This window comes from Palaemon carinicauda, chromosome 19 (genome assembly GCF_036898095.1).
Source record: "Palaemon carinicauda isolate YSFRI2023 chromosome 19, ASM3689809v2, whole genome shotgun sequence".
NCBI classification, from domain to species: domain Eukaryota; kingdom Metazoa; phylum Arthropoda; class Malacostraca; order Decapoda; family Palaemonidae; genus Palaemon; species Palaemon carinicauda.
In genome coordinates this window covers 109,023,563-109,046,951 of record NC_090743.1, presented here as the reverse complement: position 1 = coordinate 109,046,951, position 23,389 = coordinate 109,023,563, and the positions used below count along the sequence as shown (strand labels likewise).

General features: G+C 46.8%; 1 protein-coding gene across 1 annotated transcript in view; it reads left to right on the top strand.

Moving 5' to 3' along the window:
- The window catches only part of LOC137658714 (TBC domain-containing protein kinase-like protein), a 128,167-nt gene that overhangs the window by 29,563 nt on the left and 75,215 nt on the right, over nt 1-23,389 (top strand). Inside the window, exons 6-8 of the mRNA XM_068393711.1 lie at nt 8,598-8,703; nt 8,958-9,152; nt 9,377-9,489. Of these exons, the coding sequence (XP_068249812.1) occupies nt 8,598-8,703; nt 8,958-9,152; nt 9,377-9,489 (414 nt within the window). The remainder of the gene's footprint in view (nt 1-8,597; nt 8,704-8,957; nt 9,153-9,376; nt 9,490-23,389) is intronic.

Genomic DNA, 23,389 nt, shown 5'->3' with positions numbered 1-23,389 from the left:
TGGAGTCTCCTCGTCGTCTAGCCATGAGACGCTCCAAGATTTTATGGTCGGCTTCAGAGCTAGACCATCTCCTGTTAGGAGTTTTTTCGAGTGTTTGAAGTTTTTTATTTGTTGGATTGGTCACTGGGAGCCTTAAGTAAGAAGGTCTCTCCAGTTGTCAATGTATTGCTATACAATTATGTCATGCATGAACAAGGCTATCAGGGATGGCTCCAATGATCTGGCAGCTCCAATGATCTGGCAGCCACGTTCACTGCAGGAGTACTTAAGATGTAAGTGCGCTCAATGCGTTCATTGTCAAGACAAAGTTCACGATGAAGACTACCAAATCTGTCTTGGCAGCAGGAAGGGAAGGCGACTGGATGGTCTCTCTCGACCTTCAGGATGCATACTTCTACATCCCGATTCATCCAAACTTTCAACAACATCTGAGGTTTGTGGACGGGAAAGTAATGTACTAATTTCGAGCACTGTGCTTCGGCCTCATTCCTGCTCCTCTTGTTTTTACAAGGCCCTTGCAAAATGTAGCAAGCTTTCTACATTTTTTTTTTGGAGGATTCAGAGCCTCCTTTTATTTTGACGACTGGCTAATCAGGGCGTCGTCATTAATCGCTGTCTGGAAGGCCTCTAATGGACATTAGACCTAACCAAGGAGCTAGGTCTCATAGTGAACGTAGAGAAGTCGTAACTTACAGTACTCCATCCCAGACTATTCTTTATTTGGGAATGGAGATACAGTGTCGGATTTTTTCGGGCCTTTTTGTCTCCCACAAGAATGGAACAAGCTCTGTTAAAAGTCCTTCACTTGCAAGAGAAAAACAGTTGCTTTGTAAGAGTTTGAACGAGCCTCGTGGGAACTCTTTCATCGCTGGAGGGGCTTAGAGAGTATCTCTTTCCCAATCTCCAACTCAGTCTAGACATGTCTGACTTGGTGGGACAGCAGCATCAGACTTCGAGAAGGTCTTTCTCTTGCGATCAAGAACCCAAACCATGTGTTGTATTCAGATGTATCGGATTTGGGTTAGGGAGCTCCACTGGACAGTCTGGAATGCTCGGGTCTTTGATCCACGGATCAGAAGGAACTCCATTTAAGGCAAGTAACATCTCTCCTTTGGCGAGATTTGTGCAAGGAAAAATGAATGTCTTGGTGGACTGCCTCAGCAGAAGAGGATAAGTCATCCCCATGGAGTGGACATTGCATAAGACTGTGTGCGAGAAGCTATGGATGACATGGGGTCAACCCACCATAGATCTTTTTGCGACTTCACTGACAAAGAGGCTCTCGACTTACTGCTTTCCAGTTCCAGATCCAGAGGCAGCCCACATAGACGCTTTCCTGCTGGACTGGTCTCACCTGGACGTTTATGCCTTTCCACCTTTCAAGATCCTAAACAAGGTGCTGCAGAAGTTCACCTCTCACGAAGGGACAAGGTTGACATTGGTTGCTCCACTCTGGCCCGCGAGAGAGTGGTTCACAGAGGTACTTCTATGGCTGGTAGACGTTCCAAGAAGTCTCCCGTTACGGATGGATCTCTTGCGACAGCCTCACGTAAAGAGATTTCATCAAAGCCTCCCCACGCTTCGTTTAACTGCCTTCAGACTATCGAAAGACACTCTTGAGCTCGAGGGTTTTCGAAGGAGGCAGCTAGAGCGATCGCGAGGGCTAGAAGATCCTCTACCATCAGGATCTATCAGTCGAAATGGGAGGTATTTAGAGACTGGTGCAAGTCCTCCTCTATTTCCTCTTCCAAGTGCCTCTGTAGCGCAGATTGCGGATTTTCTGCCTTATCTGAGAAACGGTAGCTCCCTCTCTGCATCCACCATTAAAGGCTACAGAAGCATGTTAGCTTCTGTTTTCAGGCATAAGGGTTTGGATCTTTCTAATAACAAAGATCTCCAAGACCTGCTTAAGTCTTTCGAGACTTCCAAGGACGTGGTCCTACAGTTCCTTATGTCAGACAGGTTTGAACCATTAGATTTAGCCTCCCTGAAGGATCTTACCCTCAAGACACTTTTTTTGGTGAGCTTGGCTTCGGCTAAAAGGGTTAGTGAGATACATGCTTTTAGCAAGAACATCGGCTTCTCCGCTAATAAAGCAGTATGCGCTCTTCAACTTGGTTTTTTGGCCAAGAATGAACTTCCGTCTCGTCCTTGGCCTAAATCATTTGAAATCCCCAGTCTTTCTGAGATTGTGGGGAATGAAGTTGAAAGAGTGCTGTGCCCCGTTAGAGCTCTTAAATTTTGTTTATCCAGAACTAAACCGCGATGAGGTTGTTCAGAGGCTTTATGGTGCTCCGTTAAAAAGCCCTCTTTGCCCATGTCTAAGAATGCGTGGTCTTATTTTATTAGACTTTTGATTCGGGAGGCACACTCTCAATTAAGTGAGAAGGATCATAATTTACTTAAAGTCAAGGCTCATGAAGTTAGAGCGATAGCAACTTCTGTAGCGTTTAAGCAAAATAGATCCATTAAAAGTATTATGGACGCGACCTTTTGGAGAGGCAAGTCGGTTTTCGCTTCATATTGCTTGAAAGATGTCCAGACTCTTTATGAGGACAGCTACACACTGGGACCATTCGTAGCAGCGAGTGCAGTAGTGGGTGAAGGCTCTACCACTACATTCCCTTAATCCCAATATCCTTTTAATCTACTCTTGAAATTTTTAATCTTATTTTGGGTTGTACGGGAAACTAAGAAGTCTTTCGCAATCTTTTTGATTTGGCGGGTGGTTAAAATATTGTTTCTTGAGAGCGCCCAGATTAAGGGTATTGATGAGGTCCTGTTATAGGGGTGTTCACCCTGGATATAGCAGCTCCTGGGAGTCTTTCAGCATCCTAAGAGGATCGCTGGGCTTCGTGAGGATAGCGGACTAATGAGGCAGAGTAATTATCAGAGTCAGCTTCCTTACCAGGTACCTATACCTAAGTCTGTTTTTTGAATAGTTGTCAAAAACTCTTGAGCATATACGCCTTTATTGTATTAATACTGGTCTCTACCCACCACCATGGGTGTGAATCAGCTATTATATATTCACCGGCTAAGTTTAATATTTAAAAATGATATTTTGATTATAAAATAAATTTTTGAATATACTTACCCGGTGAATATATAAATTAAAGGCCCTCCCTTCCTCCCCGATAGAGACCCAGCGGACTGAGAAGAACTGGAGAAATTGACAAGTATATGCGGTATCTGGCCGATAGTCGGCGCTGGTGGGCACACCCGCAACCTTCACGGCGATCGCTCGCGAGTTTTTGGAATCTGTCGAGCCGTCGGAGACGTCAGCTATTATATATTCACCGGGTAAGTATATTCAAAAATTTATTTTATAATCAAAATATCATTTTACCAGATATGCAATTATGTTGAACATATTCTCTTAATATCCTGATAGTAGCACTAGGTTAATGAAAATGAAAGATTGTTGACTATTTCCTCCCAGATTAAGATTAGGGTGTGTTTTTCTTATGTAAATGCAGAAACCAGTAGCCTATCATAAGAACTGCAGTTAACCTGGTTGGCTGCTAGACCACTTTTTCATGAAGGATAGTGAGATTGGAAATTTTTGTTTCTACTCATATACAATCCTTTCATCCTTCAAATAGGGATATGCTTTTAGTGCGAGCTTGAATGGCCACTGCAATCGTTTACGAGGTAGTTAGCAACAAGTGGTGTGTGGACGATAAGCCCTGCCCCACCACTTGTAGGAATATCATCACTTTTGTTTTTTGTCACAACTAGTGCAGATGTACTGCTGCACCCTTAATCAAACTTTTAATTTTCTCTTTATTTCTTTGTTGCTGTCCATGTATAAAACGGTTGTAGAGCTACACACACTGTATGCTTCTTGTAGTGGGCATGATTTTTCGCTAACCTCCCCATGTGTTGAGTGTAGGTCATGGCCTTCTGTGCAGTGGCAAGTGTATGCTTTGAGCAGGAGGGAGAGAGCTAAGCCTTCTTCGTGGTCTGTCCTTTCATTGAGTGCGTCTGCTACTGCTGTTCCTGCGTATATGCCCCTGGCTCAATCCCAGGAGATTATGTGGAGCAAGGAGTCCTCGAAACGACACCAGGCTTTTCAGGTTCTGGTGACGTGTGGGGCTCACCCAGTGTTTGCTACACACCATTGGAGGATGGAAGCTCTTCTTCAGTTTCCATGCAAATCACTGATAACTTTAACCTAAGGAAGACTGGCCTCTTAAGGTCTTTCTGATAGGCTTTCTATGACTTTATTGAGGGAAACAGTAGCTAAGGCTACCTCTCCCCCAGTGTCTCCCTGGGTGGCACCAGTGGTGAAAGGCGTGGTTAACGTGTTCTCATTGTCAATGATTCTTGATGTCCCCAGTGTTACCTCCCCTAGGCCCAAAAGGACTAAAGGCTCATCCTGTGACACTGGTGCCGACCAGAAAAGCCCCGACACCCGCAGGTTTCATCCCTAGGGTTGGGCGTAAGTCGGCCCCAAGGCCGAAAGTGTGTGTTTCCCCATGCCAGGTATTACCATGTGCATCAGCCCTATCCCAGTCACCATTGTGTTTGCCACCCCTTTTCCTGTGCCGTCACCTGGACTCTTGGGCTTGGGGGTCTAGGGTCCATAACCCGCTCCTTTTATGCCTGTATTGCAGGTTGTGGTGGCCTATTGGGAACATCACTTGGCAGTCTGTCAGACTGGCGTTCAACGCTCAAACTCGTTAATTTCTTGTAGTGTCTGCAAGCTCACCATCCTTGTGAGCTAAGGATGGGTGTCTTGGGGAACCTATACATCTGCTTGCTGAGCTATTGGCAGCCATTCTGCCCTCCATAGCCTTATTGGGGGTGCTAATCATATGTATATATGATGAGTCTCTAGGGCATTGTCCTGCTATCTAGGGTATCATCACTGTCTCTTACCTCTGCCATTCATGAGTGGCACAATAAACCTTTAAACCTTGTGAGTGCACCTATCCCCTTGCCAGTGTTCTCCGGTGGTGTGGTTACTGTTGGTGCAACCCCTATGTTTTTTCCCCTTAGGGAGCACCATTGTCATTGGTCACTCAGACCTCGACTCTTCTGCTTGTAGAGCCTGAGATGAGGGTTGGAAGGAGGCAGGAATGTGCTCGTTCTTTTTCTTCCTCCTACTCCTCTTTCTTGTCATCCACTTTGACTTCCGACTCTGATTCTGATGCTTCTTCTAAGAATAAGAAGGAGAGAATGAGGCCGAAGAAGTCTAGGCAGGTCAGACTTAGTCATAAGGAAGGGGCTCCCTGGCAGAGAGACCTTTCCCCATGCCTTGGAGTACAAGGCCTTGGTCGTCTTCTGTCCTGACCTGTAGAGGGAAGAGTACAGAGTACTTCTTCGTTCTCTGTCTTAATCAGTGCCTTGGCCTTCCCAGGTCTTCTTCAACTCCCGATTACACTGCCGGTTATGCCCTTGAGGGTTGTACAAGTCTCTTGTTCTCTGTGGGAATGCATTAACCTTCCTGTTATACCAGTTAGCAAACCAGTGGAACAACTGGATTTTAAAAGGAATGGATGTTTTGGTTTCTCATTTTTCAAAGCAAGTTGGACAGAAGTAGCTCTGTTGCTTTGGAACTCTTTAGTGCATGCAGCAACTTCTCCTTCCGGGGAGTCATGTGCAAAGGATGGTGGAGAATTGAGGACTGCTTTGCAGGACTCTCCTATCCAGCTCACAGAATTCTTCAAGTGCCCTAGCCTATCAAAGGGAACTGTGGCCAAACCTTTGGGTTCGGCAATACCTTCATGATTTAGTGCAATCATTTTGCGACTTAACATGCTTAAGTGTTAGGCAATGCAGGAGAGTGGTCAGCAAGCAATATTCCAAACAAGTGAAATGACCTAGCAGACTTGCTCAGCTATCACGGGCAGGTAGTAGGAAAAAAGTGGGCCCTACTTCTCCATGTGGTGGAAAGGCTTCTTGCCTGCTACGGTTACCCAACGATAGACTTGATGTAACCTGCCTGAGCAAGAAGCTTCCAGTATTTTGTTCATCAGTCCCAGATCCATCTGTTGCTCTGGAAGACATGTTCCAACATCCATGGGACAGCCTGAACACTTATGCCCCTCCTCCCCTTTGCCTGATATGACAAATATAGTTCAGTAGTTAAGAAAATATTGACGACTTTGAATGTCAGGCTAACCTTAGTGGTTCCCAAGTGGCCACAAGCCAAATGTTTTTGGACGTGCTGATTCTCCTGATTGAGGTATTTGTCAACTGCACATGCAGAGGTTCCACAACTCGTGACCTCTCTGTCATTTCAAAAGTGGAGACTATCCAGCTCTCTGAGCAAAAGGCTTTTCATGAGATGCTGCACATTACTGTAGATGACTGGATACCGTACATCCATAGATTCTAAGTAGTTGTTTACCAGGAAAAATGGGCCATCTTCTGCAATTGGCGTCGTAAATGGGGTACTTCTCCGGTTGGAGTTTCTTTGCAATTGATAGCTGATTTCTTCATATACCTTCACTGAGAGAAGCTCCTCTCATTCTCTGTGGTGAAGAGCTACCACACAGCCATGCCAATTCTTCAGACTGAAAAGCCTGGACTGTCCATGTTGATAAGGAACTTAGAGCAGTCCTGTCCTCTTAGAGAACTCGGACCCCTATCCCGGGATGTCACTAGAGTTCTTTTCTCATTACCTCGCGCTGTACAACCATTTAGGAAGGACATCAGACAGGTGTCTTACACTTAAGACTGTGTTTTTTCTGCCTCTTGCCTTGGCAGGTGTAGTTTAAAGATCTTTTTGAGTTTCTCATGTATATCTCCAGAAACCTGCCCTCCTAGAAGAGACTTTCTAAGGAGCTTCATTTTTTATCAAATTCTCTGAAATGCATAAACATGGAGGTTATCAAACAAGCTCATAGAAATCAAGGATTTTGTAGTAATGCTCCCCCAGTTATTACCTGATCCTGTCAAACTCAAGATATCTACCTGTACCAAGCATAGTGAGGAGGATTCTATGATAGGTACAGTGAGATGGATATTATTAATCAGATCAGTGCCTTTTATTGTGGGAATTCAACTGTAGAGTACCTCCGTTCCCATGTCTTTTTTTTCATTATGCTGTCCAACCAATAACTTTTATCACTGCAACATTAGGGTTTCCCTGTTGCACATTGGTACTGAAAAACCTCCAAGGCCCCAATGCCAGGACTTCGGGCCAAAATTCATGAATTAAGTTTAATCCTCATCCTGTGATTGTTAACTTCTTCTTGCATCTTTGTTACCAGAAGAAACTATTACTTTAAACATTTAAGGGATACCGAGCCATCCAAAATTTAAAGCTTCAAAGAATTGACGTGATTGCTTTCTGAGACTTTAAGAGATTGGTTCATTTTGAAAAGGAGACTCTTTGCAGGATGATTCAGTATGAAAATAAAAACTTCCTTTCGACATTTGCTTTATGAAAACCACTAAGCTGCATGATCTTTTAAGTAGAGACCTTTTCAGTATATAAGCTGCATGCTGTGTCAGGAAAAGGTAAATTTCCCAGAGGTTTTCCATCTGTGAACCTGTCATTTTGGCCAGACTTTGTTGCCTAAACCTAGAAAGCATAGTTAAAATTGCACCTTTATCACTCTTGCTCTACCTGGTGAGTGATATTTGCCATTGTTTGAAAATAAAGAGATGCCTTAGTGAAGTGACGACTAGTTTGCCAATTCCTATTTGAGAGATGTTTTTGCAGAAGTGGATAAGTTTGTAATTATTGGGGCCCTTATTAATTGCTGAAGATTCAGTACATCCTTCATCTTCATCCTCATTTAAATACTGCCTTTATCCTTTATCTTTATAATGTTTTCACGAATCTTACCCAGAAGAAAAAGCTGTTTACTGCAAGTGCCAACATGACAATCTTAGCCTATTGTACCTTTATATTATCAACCTAATTATGTGTATAGTGTATCTTCCACTTGAATGATTATTTTTCTGCAATTTTTTCAAATTACCAAAGACAATCTTTATCTCATTATGTAATGCTGTACTAAAAAAAGTGTACAAAAATTACTTGGACCTTATTAGACTCATATAGTCCCCGATATATGGAATACAACTTTTCAAACTCCCTCCTGATTTGGGATTTGGGGCTCCATATTAGTGATGGGTATGGGATGAAACAGATTATTTTGTACTTAATGTTTTATATGTAGCAGTTAGTATCTGATGTTAAGATAAGAGGCTTTGCATGCTTGACAAAGTTAAAGAGACCACGTGATTGACAATGCAAACTGTTACAGTTTTACATAAGTAAAGTTTTTGGGGTATAAGTAGTTACCATTTATGAAATATTTTCAGAATGTGCTACTTGTGGTTGTGCTAGACTCTAAATCAGCCTTTTGGTCCATGATACTTTTGTTTCTATGGAAAAAGTAACATTTCCATTCTAGTATCATAAGTAGAATTGTGTAGATATAAACTGTGAATACTGTACTAGTCCATAGAAATTTGGCTAAACTTCCAAGTTCAAATTTTGTTATAGCACAATTACGTTGGGTCAGCAGAATAGTTTTGTCCAGTATTAGGAAGATTGTCCTTGTTTATTTACTGTACATTATTTGTTTCAAAGGTCTTTCAGAGTTTATATCACATTGATATTATTTTTACAGTAAGGAAACTGTAGAAGACCAGGTAGCTGCAGTGTTTGAGTTAAGTTTGACAGATAATCCACTTTTAAAACTAGCAGAAGAACATGATGCAGTAGACAAGATCAAAGTAAGTAAAATACAGTCAAGATACTTTTCCCTTATTATTGTTAAGATTTTTATATACATTTTCATATTGTTAGTCATAGGTTAAATGTTGTGAAATTAAATCATAAGAGAACTGTAAATTTCATTTTTTTCTTGTAGAATTATGTCAAGAATGCACATTGAAATTTAGCAGACATTTACTTTTCTGTGTATGTTTTTAATGCATTTCATAGTTGCAGGCATTAGAACCTTACATTACTTCTATTTTTTTGTCAGTCGCTTAGTGAAGACATGAAGGATTTTTTGCAAAAGTGCCTAACTGTGGATCCCGAAGAGCGTCCGCTACCTCGCAATCTCCTCTCTCATCGCTTATTCCAGCCATTCATTATCTCTGCATCACTTGTTCCAATTCCTCCCCACTTTCCTGTGATAGATCCATCCCTCTGTTTAGTGGACTTCACCCAATATAAGGTTTGTGATATGTAGCATCTCTGATTTGTAGATATTGTTTTAAAGTTTGAATAATTATCATTATAGTTTCTCTTTGCAAACATAATCTTCTGTAGTATATTTTAACTCCATTACTTACCATGGAGACTTTAATTGAATTTTATACACTGTCCTATTATGCTGAAATAGGGTTAAGTGTTGCAGAAATGTTGGATATGTCTTAATAATGTGTGAATTTTTTGCAGGCAAAGCTTGGTTTACCTCCAGGTAATGGTAACGATATGCTTCCTGATTACCCTCTAATGCCAACTGATCAAGATTCCTCCCCAGTATCAGAGGAGACTAAGCCTAGGAAAAGGTCAGAGGTTTTCTTTGTGTCATTGTAGATTAGAACAAATTTTACAGTAGGGTACATGGCCTTACAGTACAGGGCACCAGGCATCTGTAGAGATACTACCGCTAAAGAGTTCTTGGGTCCTTTGACTGGCTAGACAGTACTACATTGAATCCCTCTCTCTGGTTACGGATTATTTTTTCTTTGTCAACGCATACACCAAATTGTGTGGCCTATTCTTTCAACATTCTCCTCTGTCCTCATACACCTGACAACACTGAGATTACCAAACAATTCTTTGCCCTGTAAGTGTTCAATGGCTACTTTCCTCTTGGTAAGGGTAGAAAAGACTCTAGCTATGGTAAGCAGCTCTTCTAGGAGAAGGACACTCCAAACCATTGTTCTTGAGTCTTGGGTAGTGCCATAGCCTGTGTACCATGGTCTTCCACTGTCTTGGGGTAGAGTTCTCTTGCTTGTGGGTACATTTGGGCACATTATTCTATCTTATTTCTCATCCTCTTGTTTTTTCCAAGTTTTTATTGTATATATGAAAGTTCTATTTTAATATTGTTACTGTTCTTGAAATGATTTATCTTGATTGTTCGTTACTTCTCTTGTATTTTATTTATTTCTTTATTTCATTTCCTCCGTGGGCTATTTTTACCTGTTGGAGCCCTTGTGCTTATAGCATCCTGCTTTTGCAGCTAGGATTGTAGCTGAGCTGCTATTAATAATACAGTAATAATAACAAATATATTCATTCCAATGTAATCCAACGAGGTTGTTGGATAATAATATAAAACTCTTTGACCATCTCATATGATCTGAACATTTTTATCTATTTTGTATAGGCATGAAGATCTTTTGCTTATCTAATCAGATAACCTTGGTATTTTCTTAAACAACTGTCATCTTATTATCCTTCAGTGGCTGCATTTGGCTGTCATTTTACTGAACTGTATCATCATCATCATCTCCTCCTCCTATGCTTATTGACGCAAAGGGCCTCGGTTAGATTTCGCCAGTCATCTCTATCTTGAGCTTTCAAATCAATACTTCTCCATTCTTCATCTCTTACTTCACACTTCATATTCCTCAGCCATGTAGGTCTGAGTCTTCCAACTCTTCTAGTGCCTTGAGGAGCCTAGTTGAAAGTCTGGGGAACTAATCTCTCTTGGGGAGTGCGAAGAGCATGCCCAAACCATCTCCATCTGACCCTCACTATGATCGCATCCACATATGGCACTCTAGTAATCTCTCTTTTAGTTTAATTTCTAATCCTGTCCTGCCATTTAACTTCCAATATTCTTCTGAGAGTTTTTTTCTGAAATCTGCAAAATCTGTTGGATATTGTTTCATTGTCATACCACGACTCATGTCCATACAGTAACACTGATCTCGCTAAACTGATATATACAGTAGCCTGATTTTTGTGTGTAATTTCAGGCGATTTGATTTCCAGATTTTATTTAACCTAGCCATTGTCTGATTTGCTTTTATCAATCTTTCATTAAACTCCAATTCTAAAGACCCTGTATTAGAGATCATAGTTCCTAAATATTTAAATGATTCTACCTCATTAATTCTTTCTCCTTCCGATGATATTTCATCTTCCATTGCACATTCCATTCTCATCATCTCTGTCTCTCTCCTATTTATCTTGAGTCAAAACTTGTGATATTTCATGAATTCTGGTAAGCAAAAATTGCAAATTCTGTGGTGTTCTGCTAATAAGGACAGCATCATCAGCATACTCAAGTCAGCTAACTTCCTATGACCAATCCAGTCCAATCCTTCTCCACAATCTCCAACTGTTCTATGCATTACAAATTCCATGATGAGGATGAATAACATAGGTGACTACACATTCCCTTGGAGTACTGCACTGTTCTCTGGAAATGCATTTGATAGGACTCCACTAACATTAACTTTGCACTTACTTTGCTCATGAACAGACTTAATCAAATTTACATATTTATGAGGAACTCCTTAATAACGCAGGACTCTCCACAAAATTGTCCTATGTACACTATTAAAGGCTTTTTCATAGTCCACAAATGTCATCAATTGTGGATTACTATATTCTACACATTGCTGTACAACATGTCTTAAAATGAAAATTTGATCAGTACAACTTCTACCTTTTCTAAATCTCGCCTGTTCATCTCTCAGCTTTTCATCAATCTTTCTCTCTAGCCTCTTTAGAATAAGCAAACTATATATTTTCATGACAACTGACATAAGTGTGATGTATCTGTAATTATTCCAATCAGTCAGATCTCCTTTTTGTTTGCCATTTTCACCAACACTCCTAGCTCCCATTCATCAGGTTTTGCCTCTCCATGGCACATTCTACAAAATAATCTTGTAAGTATTCTAGGAGTCCCTTAATTTTCAGCCAATATCATATCAGCAGTTATTCCATTGTATCCTGGGGCTTTCCATCTCTTAAGTTTTTTAAGAATAGTTTCAGCTTAAACACAATGAATTCATTCATGGACACATCAAGATCTTCATCAGCTTCAGGTATATCAATCAAATTATTCCCTTCATATCTCCTATTCATGACCTCACTAAAGTGTTCCATCCAACGTTGCCTTTCTTCATCCTCGGTTTTTATAACAGATCCATCTCTCTGTTTGATGGGTATATGCTTTTTCTTCTTTGCTCCAGTAGCAATTTCATTAATTCTATGAACAATTCTTACACCATAGCCACTCTCTGAATTCATGGCTTTGTCAGCCTCATCTGCTTTACTGTCTAAATAATCTTTCCAGTCATTCCTGGCTTTTCTTTCCACTTCACTATCAATACTGGTATACTTAGCATGCTCTACCTTGTAATTTTCATTACTTCCTGTAAAACTTTCAACAATCAATTTCTGTGTTTTTTCTCCTTTTTATAGTATCCCAAGTATCATTTGATATCCATGGCTTTCTCCTTGTAACTACATCTCCTAAAACTCCACTACCAACTGACTGATATATATTTTTAATATCACATCATTCTTTGTTAATTATCTTCTCTTCTCTTAAAGTCTCTAAGGCTGCAAATCGATTCCTACATTCAATTGCAAATGTTTCTCTGAGCTCATCTTCTAGAAGCTTAGTTGTATCAAACCTAGGTATTCTATCTGCATTTCTGTTGGGTGCTTTCGGTTTTAATTTCAGTGTGGCATTGAGGAGCTGGTGATCACTACCAATATCTGCACCTCTATAGCTTCTCACATTTCTTAAGAGTCCTCCTTCTCTCTTTATTAATGGCTATGTGGTCTATTTGATTTTTGTAATTGCCACATGGTGAAGTCCATGTATATTTGTGGATGTCCTTGTGCTGGAAAAAGAGTACCTCTAATAACAAGTTGTTCCGTAACCGAAATACAAACCACGCTATTTACAAAGGGTTTACTTTTAGCGCAGCTGAAATGACGAGCCAATAGTTTTTAACGAGGGTTAATTACCCCCGCGCTAGTTAGCGGGGGGTGGGGAAGGGTAGCTTGCTACCCCTCCCCCCTCCACACACCGGTGACTTGCTTCACTTCACTTTTGGCTCGGCGGTGATCAGACGTGTCTGTTCATCGCCTTCGCTGACAGCCTTTAATTTTCTTCTTTTTCTTTACAGCTTGTGTGATTGGTTGGAAGTTGACCTTCAGTTATTTTCTTTTATTTAATATGCGGACATGCCCAGGAGTTGCCGGCCGTCCTTGTGGGACTTTCATGTTGGACGTGAGTACGGATCCTCACACCCTCTGCCCTCAATGTCGGGGCCGACGGTGCGACCAGGATAACATGTGCCGTGAGTGTAGGGAGTGGTCTGCCTCCCAGTGGGAGAGGTTTGGCCGTCGGCGTAAGAAGAAGTCCAAGAGAGACCGTTCTCCTCCGGGGTTAGCCTTGAAGGAGGAAGGTTCTCGGGACTCTTCTTCCGCCGCCCAAACCTCCTCCGAAGCTCCCCCTCGTCCGCCTCCTAAGGAGAGTCGTCCGAGTGGGAGCGCAGGCCCTTGTTCTGTTTCCCTACCTTCGGTGGGGGGAGAGGGCGTCGCCTCCCATAGCGAGGCGGTTCCCCCTCCTCCTCCGGGGGAGGTTATTGATAATAATACTTTATCCAGTGATGATCTGTTGCAGATTTGGTCGTCCCTGGGGCTTAAGGGCTTGCCCTCCAGGGTCGCTCTTATTGACCTTGTCTCGTTGGGGGCCGCTGTTAAACAGTCGCCGGTGGTAGCGGAGGTAGACCCTCTGTCTATTGTCGACGTCGTGGTGACAGAGGCCTCCGACGTGGCTGGGCCTTCCGACGCAGGTGCTGTTGCTGGTGATGGTGCTCTAGGCTCTCCTCCTCCTTCCGTGCATCCTTCGAAGGGGGAAGTGAGTCCTTCGGTCTCGACTGCTGCCCAGCTTCCTTCTGAGGGAAGTGTTTTGAAGGAGACTCCCCTTCGGAGGACCGATGGTCCCGACGATCTCCCCCGAGGCCGCCTCCGCCGTAAGGCTCACCGCCCTCTACGCCACAAGGGCCTCCCTTCCCCTTACAGGGGGACTAAGAGGCGCCTTTTTGGGTCTTCGTCCTCCGGGGGGGACTCTCCTCGTCAGCCTCAACCGACTACTCCGCCCTCCTTGAACCTCTCTGCGGACCGCTCTCCATCTCCTGCCGGATCTTCGCCTTCTGGAGAACTCGTCACCCGACGGGCAACGGTCCCTTCGGGGCTAAGGGATTCTTCCCTTACGCGAGCAGGGCCAGCGCACAAGCGCTCTCCTGCTCGCCAGCGATCTCCTGCTCGTCGACGATCTCCTGCTCGCCAAGACTCTCCTGCTCGCCGACGCTCACCTGCTCGTCGGCTCTCTCCTGAGGTTCGCCCCCCTCGCCAGCGCTCTCCTGCTCGTCAGCTCTCTTCCGAGCGTCAGCGCTCATTTGAGGACCATCGCCCTGCGGTCTCTGACCACCCTTTAGTTCCTGCTGAACTCCCTGCTCACCATCGTGTGTCAGAAACACATGTTCGCCAACGCGCCAGCGATCTTCCCGTTCCTGCTCGTGAACCTATCCTCTCACAGGACACGCGTCGACCTTCTGCTCGCCAGCGATCACCAGCTCGCCAGCGATCACCAGCTCGCCAGCGATCACCAGCTCGCCAGCGATCACCAGTTCGCCAGCGATCACCTTCACATGCTGCCCGCCATCGCACGAACCTGCATGATCGCCCGCTTACGCATGCTGCTCCTCATCGCAATACCCTGAACGATCGCCCTCCTGCGGATGCTGATCACCATCGCACAACCCTGCACGATCGCCCGCTTACGCATGCTGCTCGCCATCGCACAACCCTGCACGATCGCCCGCTTTCGCATGCTGCTCCTCATCGCAATACCCTGAACGATCGCCCTCCTGCGGATGCTGATCACCATCGCACCCTTTCACGCGATCATTCACCTGCGCATGCTGCTCGCCATCGCACAACCCTGCACGATCGCCCGCTTACGCATGCTGCTCCTCATCGCACAACCCTGAACGATCGCCTTCCTGCGGATGCTGATCACCATCGCACCCTTTCACGCGATCATTCACCTACGCATGCTGCTCGCCATCGCACAACCCTGAACGATCGCCCGCTTACGCATGCTGCTCCTCATCGCAATACCCTGAACGACCGCCCTCTTGCGCGCAATCATTCACCTTCACATGCCGCTCGCCATCGCTTACCATCACGTGATCATTATCGCCAGCGATCTTCTTCACCTACGCGGCAGCACGATCCCTCGCCGTCGCGCCATCGCTTGCGTTCGTCGCCTCGGACACGTGTTCCTTTACCTGCCCACCCTCACGCCCACTCGCCTGCGCGCCCGCGTGATCGCTCGCCTGCGCGCCCGCGCGATCGCTCGCCTGCGCGCCCGCGCGACCGCTCGCCTGCGCGCCCGCGCGACCGCTCGCCTGTACGCCCGCGCGATCACCCGCGCAACCATTCGCCTTTGCGCGACCGTTCACCCTCGCACGACCATAGTTCGCGGCGAATTCCACAGCCGGTGGTAGCAGCAGGGACGCGTGCTCCTAGACGGCACTCGGGATCACCTCCATCCAAGCACAGGTTGGTATTGCAGGACGAGGACAGGTCATTACAGCATTCTTCCCCACCTTCTTTTCAGGCAGGTACCGTCGTGTCCACTCCAAAGGATCGCCCGATCCCTTTCACCTTAGCGAGGATTTCGGACTCTGTGTCCTTTGAGCAGCAGACTTGGTTTGGTCCGCTGGCACGGGCGTTAGTGAGGGTTATGAAACCAGCACTCGCCGGCCAGGGTAACAAACCAGCGGCTGTCTCTCCTTCGCTGAAGAGAAAGAGAGGAGTGGACTTCGTGGTGACTTCCCCCAGGGCGAAGTTGGTTCCCAAGAGGTCGGTCTCGAGGGTCCCCTCTCCTGCACGAGTACTCTCTCCTTCTCCCGTGGACGAGGCCTTTCCGTCCTCAGGTGAGTCCAGTGGACCGGTAGTCTTCCCCCCGGCACCAGGGGGGGAGACTTCGCTTCAGGCAGGAGAATTGTCTCGTGAGGAAGGGGCCCCTCGAACCTCGTTGTTGGGATCCTGTATCCCTCCTAGGAGGGAGCCCAAGGATTCCAAGACCATCCCTAAATCCTCTGCAAGGATTCGACAGGAACCCATGACTACCCAGGGGAATGTCCACGTATCACCCCAGGAAGAGATTCCTGGGGCAGGAGACTTAGCTGCCAGCCCACAGGGAGGAGAACAGCAAGAGTCCGAACATGCCTTCTGGCAGGTCCTAAGCCTGATAAGGCAACTTAACAGTCTTACGGATCCAGTCATCCCCCCCCGTGAAGGCAAAGACACAATTCTGGATGAAGTGTTCGACGTTCGGAAGGCCCCTAAGACCAGTGCAGCTCTGCCCTGGTCTCGGGGGCTGAAGAGTGCCAGAGCTAGGGCCAATGCTCAGCTCGCACTTCTTGCCTCCTCCAGTCGTTCCACTGCCGGGAACAAACTCATCCCTCCTCCTCGCCTTCAGCAGAGGAGGTATTTCGAGATCCTGGGTGAGCACAACCTCGCTCTTCCGCTCCATCACTCTGTGGAGGAGCTGGCGAAGGGAGTTCCCTTGGAGAAACTCTCTGCCCGGCAGGTGTCGTTCTTGGCGGCAGAGATCCTTAACCACGAGAAGGTCGCTAAGTGTGCCATGCAGGCCACTTCGTGGCTGGACTTCTGGTTAGGATCTCTGGGCATCCTATTGCGATCTGAGGACTTGTCCAAGGAGACCAATAGGAAGGCCCTAGAGACCTTCTTGCTCTCGGGCACCCGCTCCATCGAGTTCTTGGCGCACCAGGTTACCACCCTGTGGGCCAACTCGGTGTTGAAGCGTCGCGATGCTGTGTCCGAGAGATTCCATCCGAAGGTCCCCGCCGTAGATGTGTGTAGGCTCCGACATGCCTCCCTCCTGGGGGAGAGCCTGTTTGAGCCTCAAGACTTGGAGCGAACGGCTGAGAGGTGGAGGAAATCCAGCACGGACTCCCTCCTCCACAGGGCCCTTACAACTCGGCCCTATAAGCCTCCAGCCCCGCCACAACAGCAGCAACAGCCTCGTAAGGCTCCAAAACAGGCACCGGCAGCTAAGAAAGTGGTGTCTAAGCCCCAGCCCTTTCCAGCCAAGGTCAAGAGGGGTGGTAAGTCCTCCAGGGGAGGCAAGACTTCTAGGGGTGGCGGCCGCGGCCGCAAGCCCTAGGGGTGGCAGTCCCCCTGCGTGTCCACCTGTGGGGGGATGCCTTCAGCGTTGCGTCCGCAGGTGGCAACATCTCGGGGCCGATGCTTGGACGATCTCGGTGATCGGCCAAGGTTATCGCGTCCCATTCACGTCATCTCAACCTCCCCTGACAGCGAATCCAGTGTCGTTGAGCTCCTATGCCATGGGATCGGCAAAGGGGCTGGCCCTTCAGGCCGAAGTCAAGACCATGTTCGAGAAGGGTGCTCTCCAGGAGGTCGTGGACGGCTCTCCAGGCTTCTTCAGTCGACTCTTTCTTGTAAAGAAGGCTACTGGAGACTGGAGACCCGTCATCGATCTCTCGGCTCTGAACAGGTTTGTCAAACAAACCCGGTTCAGCATGGAGACAGCAGACACAGTCAGACTTGCGGTGAGACCACAAGACTTCATGTGTACACTGGATCTAAAGGATGCGTACTTCCAGATCCCAATCCATCCGTCTTCCAGGAAGTACCTGAGATTCTGCCTAGACAACAAGATCTACCAGTTCAAGGTGCTGTGTTTCGGTCTCTCCACAGCTCCTCAGGTGTTCACCAGAGTGTTCACCCTGATTTCGACTTGGGCGCACAGGAACGGCATTCGTCTCCTTCGTTACCTAGACGATTGGCTGATCCTAGCAGACTCGGAGTCGACCCTTCTTCGACACCGAGACAGGCTTCTAGATCTTTGCCAGGATCTGGGGATCGTGGTAAACCTCGAGAAGTCCTCTCTGCAGCCGTCCCAGCGACTGGTTTATCTAGGCATGCTAATAGACACCAATCTCCACAAAGCCTTTCCATCAGACGACCGGATAGCAAGGCTGAGGAGGGTGGCGGAACCTTTCCTCAGGCGAAAAGAACTCCCCGCCCAATCGTGGTTGCGTCTCTTGGGCCACCTATCCTCCCTGGCCCGTCTGGTTCCAAACAGCCGCCTCAGGATGAGATCCCTTCAATGGCGGCTCAAGTCCCGGTGGAATCAAGGATCCGATTCCCCGGACACTCTGATCCCAATGGGGTCTCTGGAACAGACGGACTTGCGGTGGTGGCTGGCCGACGAGAACCTGCGAAAGGGAGTGAGTCTTCTCGTCCTTCCCCCGGAATTGACTCTGTTTTCGGACGCGTCAAAAGAAGGGTGGGGGGCGCACGTTCTGAACCAGAGGGCCTCAGGCCTTTGGTCAGAATCAGAAAAGTGCCTACACATCAACCTGCTAGAATTGAAGGCCGTCTTTCTGGCCCTTCAACAGTTCCAACGGTTCCTGGCGGGTCACTCCGTGGTGGTGATGAGCGACAACACCACGGTAGTGGCTTATATCAACAAGCAGGGAGGCACTTTTTCGCAACAGCTATCCCATCTTGCAGTAGAGACTCTGAGGTGGACCGAAACCCACTCGATAACACTATCAGCTCGCTTCATTCCTGGCAAGAGGAATGTGCTCGCCGACAGTCTGAGCAGGGCTTCGCAGATAGTGAGTACCGAGTGGTCTTTGGATCCTCAGATAGCCAACAAAGTCCTGACTTTGTGGGGTTCCCCGACGGTGGACTTGTTCGCGACAGCCTTGAACTTCAAGCTGCCCCTGTACTGCTCACCAGTCCCGGACCCCAAGGCACTCTGGCAAGATGCTTTCCAGCAACGGTGGGACAACATCGACGTGTATGCCTTCCCACCATTCTGTCTGATGAGAAGGGTGCTCAACAGGACCAGACTATCGGTCAACTGTTCCATGACTCTAGTAGCTCCGCTATGGCATCACGCGGAATGGTTTCCGGACCTTCTGCAACTCCTGACGGAACTCCCAAGGGAGCTTCCTCCACGACACGAGCTTCTCAGACAACCCCACTCCGGTGTCCCTCACAGGGCCGTAGCCTCGCTTCGACTTCACGCCTGGAGACTATCCAGCGTCTCCTCGCGGAGAGAGGCTTTTCGCAACAGGTTGCGGAGAGAATGTCTCGGCACCTGCGAAGGTCCTCTGAGGGAGTCTACCAAGCGAAGTGGAGAGTCTTTTGTGGTTGGTGTCGTGGAAGGGGTATCTCTCCACTCGATGCCACTATTCCAGCAATAGCGGACTTCCTTGTGTATCTGCGAGAAGAAATGCGCCTTTCTGTCTCGGCAGTGAAAGGCTATCGCTCAGCCTTAAGCTTGGCCTTCAGATTGAAGGGCGTGGATATTTCTTCATCGCTAGAACTCTCTTTACTCATACGTAGCTATGAGCTTACCTGCCCCCAGTCGGAAGTGAGACCCCCTCCTTGGAACGTGGTTCGAGTTCTCAGGTCTCTCAAGAGACCTCCCTTCGAGCCATTACGCCAGGCCTCCGATCGCCACCTGTCTTGGAAGACGGCTTTCCTACTCGCCTTGGCCTCGGCCAAGCGAGTTAGTGAACTTCATGGTCTCTCGTACGACATCGCCCATTCAAGGGGATGGGGGGAGGTAACGTTCAGGTTCGTCCCTGAGTTTGTGGCCAAGACTCAGAATCCTGGAGTGCCGGATCCTCGGTTCGACTCTTTCAGGATCGCGAGTCTCCGTTCTGTAACAAACGACCCAGACCAGCTGCTACTATGCCCAGTGAGGTGTCTGAGGTACTACTTGAAGAGAACGGCTGCAGTCCGTCCTCATGTGCGAGCTTTGTTTGTGAGCACAGGCAGGACAAAGAGGAGGGTCACAAGGAACACCATCTCTGCTTGGATTCGAAGGGTTATCCACCATGCCCTGAATCCTGACCCTCCTCCGTCACGTCGCCCTCGGGCCCACGATGTCAGGGGTATTGCTACATCCCTGGCCTTCAAGAGAAACTTCTCTGTGACGCAGGTACTTCAAGCGGGGGTCTGGAAGCGTCAAACGACCTTCACAGCCCACTACCTGCAAGACGTGACCCACAGGAGCCTCGATACGTTCTCTATCGGCCCTGTGGTGGCTGCACAACAGCTGGTCTAACCTCAGGCTCCTTTTTGGACAAGTAGCAGTAGGTTGAGGGCGTTGTTACCCGGTCTTAGTCTGTGTGAATGAAAGAGTATGTCTGACCCTTACTTCTTTCTTCATTCTCCCCTCTCTTGGGGAAGCAGCATCCTGGTCCTCGCATAGCTGACCTCGACCTCTGCAGGTAACCCATGCTTCTTTGTGCTCCTAGTATTAAGCTTAATACTGTTGCGTCTCCCATACCCTGACGAGGTGGTATGGGGAACGTCCTATCCTAGAATTCCTATCTGAAGGTCTCAAGGTCAACTTCATAGGACGAGTCACACTCTCCTCCTCACACTACTTATGTAGGCCACTCGTTCCTAGCGATGCTAGGAACCTGTGAGGTACAGGGGCTCCCTCTCTCTAGTGCTGCTCACTAAGGGATCGAGCCCCCGGGCAAGCCGAAGTCAGTAAGGCTGGGGACTTTCCACCCTTCCTAAGGGGTAAGTCACCCTTTGTAAATAGCGTGGTTTGTATTTCGGTTACGGAACAAATGACAAATTCGAAGATAATTTGTATTTTTCCTAACCATACAAACCTTAGCTATTTACACATATGTGCCCGCCATCCCTGACCCCCAAGTCAAGTCCTACCTCTAAGTGAAGTGAAGCAAGTCACCGGTGTGTGGAGGGGGGAGGGGTAGCAAGCTACCCTTCCCCACCCCCCGCTAACTAGCGCGGGGGTAATTAACCCTCGTTAAAAACTATTGGCTCGTCATTTCAGCTGCGCTAAAAGTAAACCCTTTGTAAATAGCTAAGGTTTGTATGGTTAGGAAAAATACAAATTATCTTCGAATTTGTCATATTTTTTGCTGAACAAAAACTTATGAAATGGACTCCATTTTCATTTGCATCTTTGCCAAGTCCCTCAACACCCATCACATTTTTCATGCCTTGATTAATCTTTCCAACTTTAGCATTGAAGTTAGCAATCACACTTTTCATATCTCTCTGGGATCTCATCTATTACACTCAGCAGGTCTTAATAGTATTCATCTTTCATTTCTTCAGGGGCATCCTTTTTTTGGTGCATAGCACACTATTATGCTCATATTGCACTGCTTTGATTTAAACTTTGGCAGTAAGAATCTGCTATTTACAGCTCTCCACTCAGTTAATGCCTTTTCCGCTCTTGGTGTCTTTATCATTCTAACCCCTTCTCTTCCAACTCCAGTTCTTCTTGAATAGATCTATATATTGCCTTGATCTAAGATTCCTTACCAATCCCCTTACATTGTGTTTCACCTAGGGCCAAGGTATCTAAATTGTACTTCATAGATTCATTCTCCACTTGCTGTAACTTTCCAATCTGTTTCATGGTTCTAACATTCCAATTACCAATTTTGAATTTTTCTTTAATATTTGTAAACCGAGATATTCTTAGCACCCCTCTACGCCCGGACTGGGGGCCATTCTGTCATTTTTGCTTTCTATAGACTGACTAAATCCATAGAAGATTCATTGGCTAGATTCATCAAAGGATAGTCAGTTCCTTGTGATGCGCAGTGCCATCTAACTAAGGCAAGTGACCCCTACCGGTCCATACTAATTCTAGAAAGATCATCCGCCAGGCATCGAGGGTATAAGCCGAAAAGACAGCTTGTCTATCGCCTTAAACCCAGTCCATCACCCTGCTACCAGTGACTTCTTCGAGATTTAGGGGGCATTTCCTCCACACCCAAAGTTCTCATTACTCACCAGGTTGCTCATCCCCTGATATAACCATTAGCAAACATGGACTGCTAAGATATACCACCCAGCATGGTAATATACCGCCTAGCACGGTAATATACCGCCTAGCACGGTATATACTGCTTAGCATGGTATTTTAAATTTTTCAATATTAAACTTACCCGATAATCATGTAGCTGTCAACTCCGTTGCCCGACAGAATTCTACGGGAGGGATACGCCAGCTATCACTATACTAGAAGGGGGTGTACTCACCAGCGCCACCTGTGGCCAGGTACTGCAGCACTTCTTGTTGACACCACCTCACTTTTTCCTCTGTCGTGCTTCCGGCAAGACATTCTGGGATACGCTTATGATTTTGGAGTATTGTTCACGGTTTTTGGTGAAGTATTTCTCTAAGATTCAGCTTTCGCTATACTGGAAACTTTTCTAATTAGCTTAGATAGCTTTTATTTGGTTTTGATTAACGGTTAACGATCTTTTTGCTTGATTTGGAATTCCCCTTGACTAACTCTTTGATTCAAGATGTCTGACCTTTCACAAGCCCCACCCCATAGACGATGTAGGTCTTGTAATAGGCGTGTTCCGAAGGCCTCGGTTGATCCTCACACCGCTTGTTCTGACTGTAGGGAAAGACCCTGTCAGTTGGAAGATCGATGTGAGGAATGCGCCGGACTTTCGGAACTTGAATTTGTTCGTTTCCTGAAATATTCAACCAAGTTAGAGAGAGAGAGAGTTAGGAGGAGTTCTTCTCGCTCTTCACTTTTTTCCTCACCTCATGATCCTCAACCTTTTCCTCCCCCTGTAGTGGCTACCCCCGAACCTTCTATTTGTGCTCAACTTGATATGTCCGATGTTTTGCGTGCCATTCAGGCTTTAGGTGACAAAGTGGAATCGGTGGTTAGTGACCATAAGTCTCTTATGGCAGAAGTCAAAGAACTTAAGGTCAAAAGTGCAGTGGGAGGTGATAGTGCCAGTGCTGTGCCAAGTGCTAGTGTCAGTGCGGTGCCAAGTGCTAGTGTCAGTGTCAGTGTGGTGCGTGAGGGTACTTCTGTGCGTGCCAGTCGTCCTCCCAGTCCGGGACCTCTTGCAAGCTCCCAAGCCCAGGGGAGAAGCCATGTCGAAGGGCAAAAGGGTTCGGCAGGCCTTGATCGGCGCACAGAAGTATCCTCGGTGGTTGCGGGCGTGTCTTACAGAGACCGTCACTCCCACCCGCAGACAATTGAGCCCGTCTTTTACTCGTCTGCAGAAGAAATGTCAGGGAGAAAACGCTGGACTCAGGTCTCAAGACCTCTCAAACGCAAAGTCCAGACCTCAAGAGCTCTACAACCTGGTTGCAGTCATTGGATTAGCTCTGACTCTCCGCAGTCATCAGGTGACTGCACACCTCCTAAGAGAGGTAAGGTGATGCCGCAACAGACCTCATCTTCTGTTAAGGCTTTGCCTCAGCAGACCTTAGCGTCTGTCGACCCCAAGATGACTTTGCTGCAGTCCATGCAGTCACAGCTTGCGGTCTTAATGCGTGAGTGTCAGGCTGAGAAGGTTACACCTCCTCCTGCGATCGCTC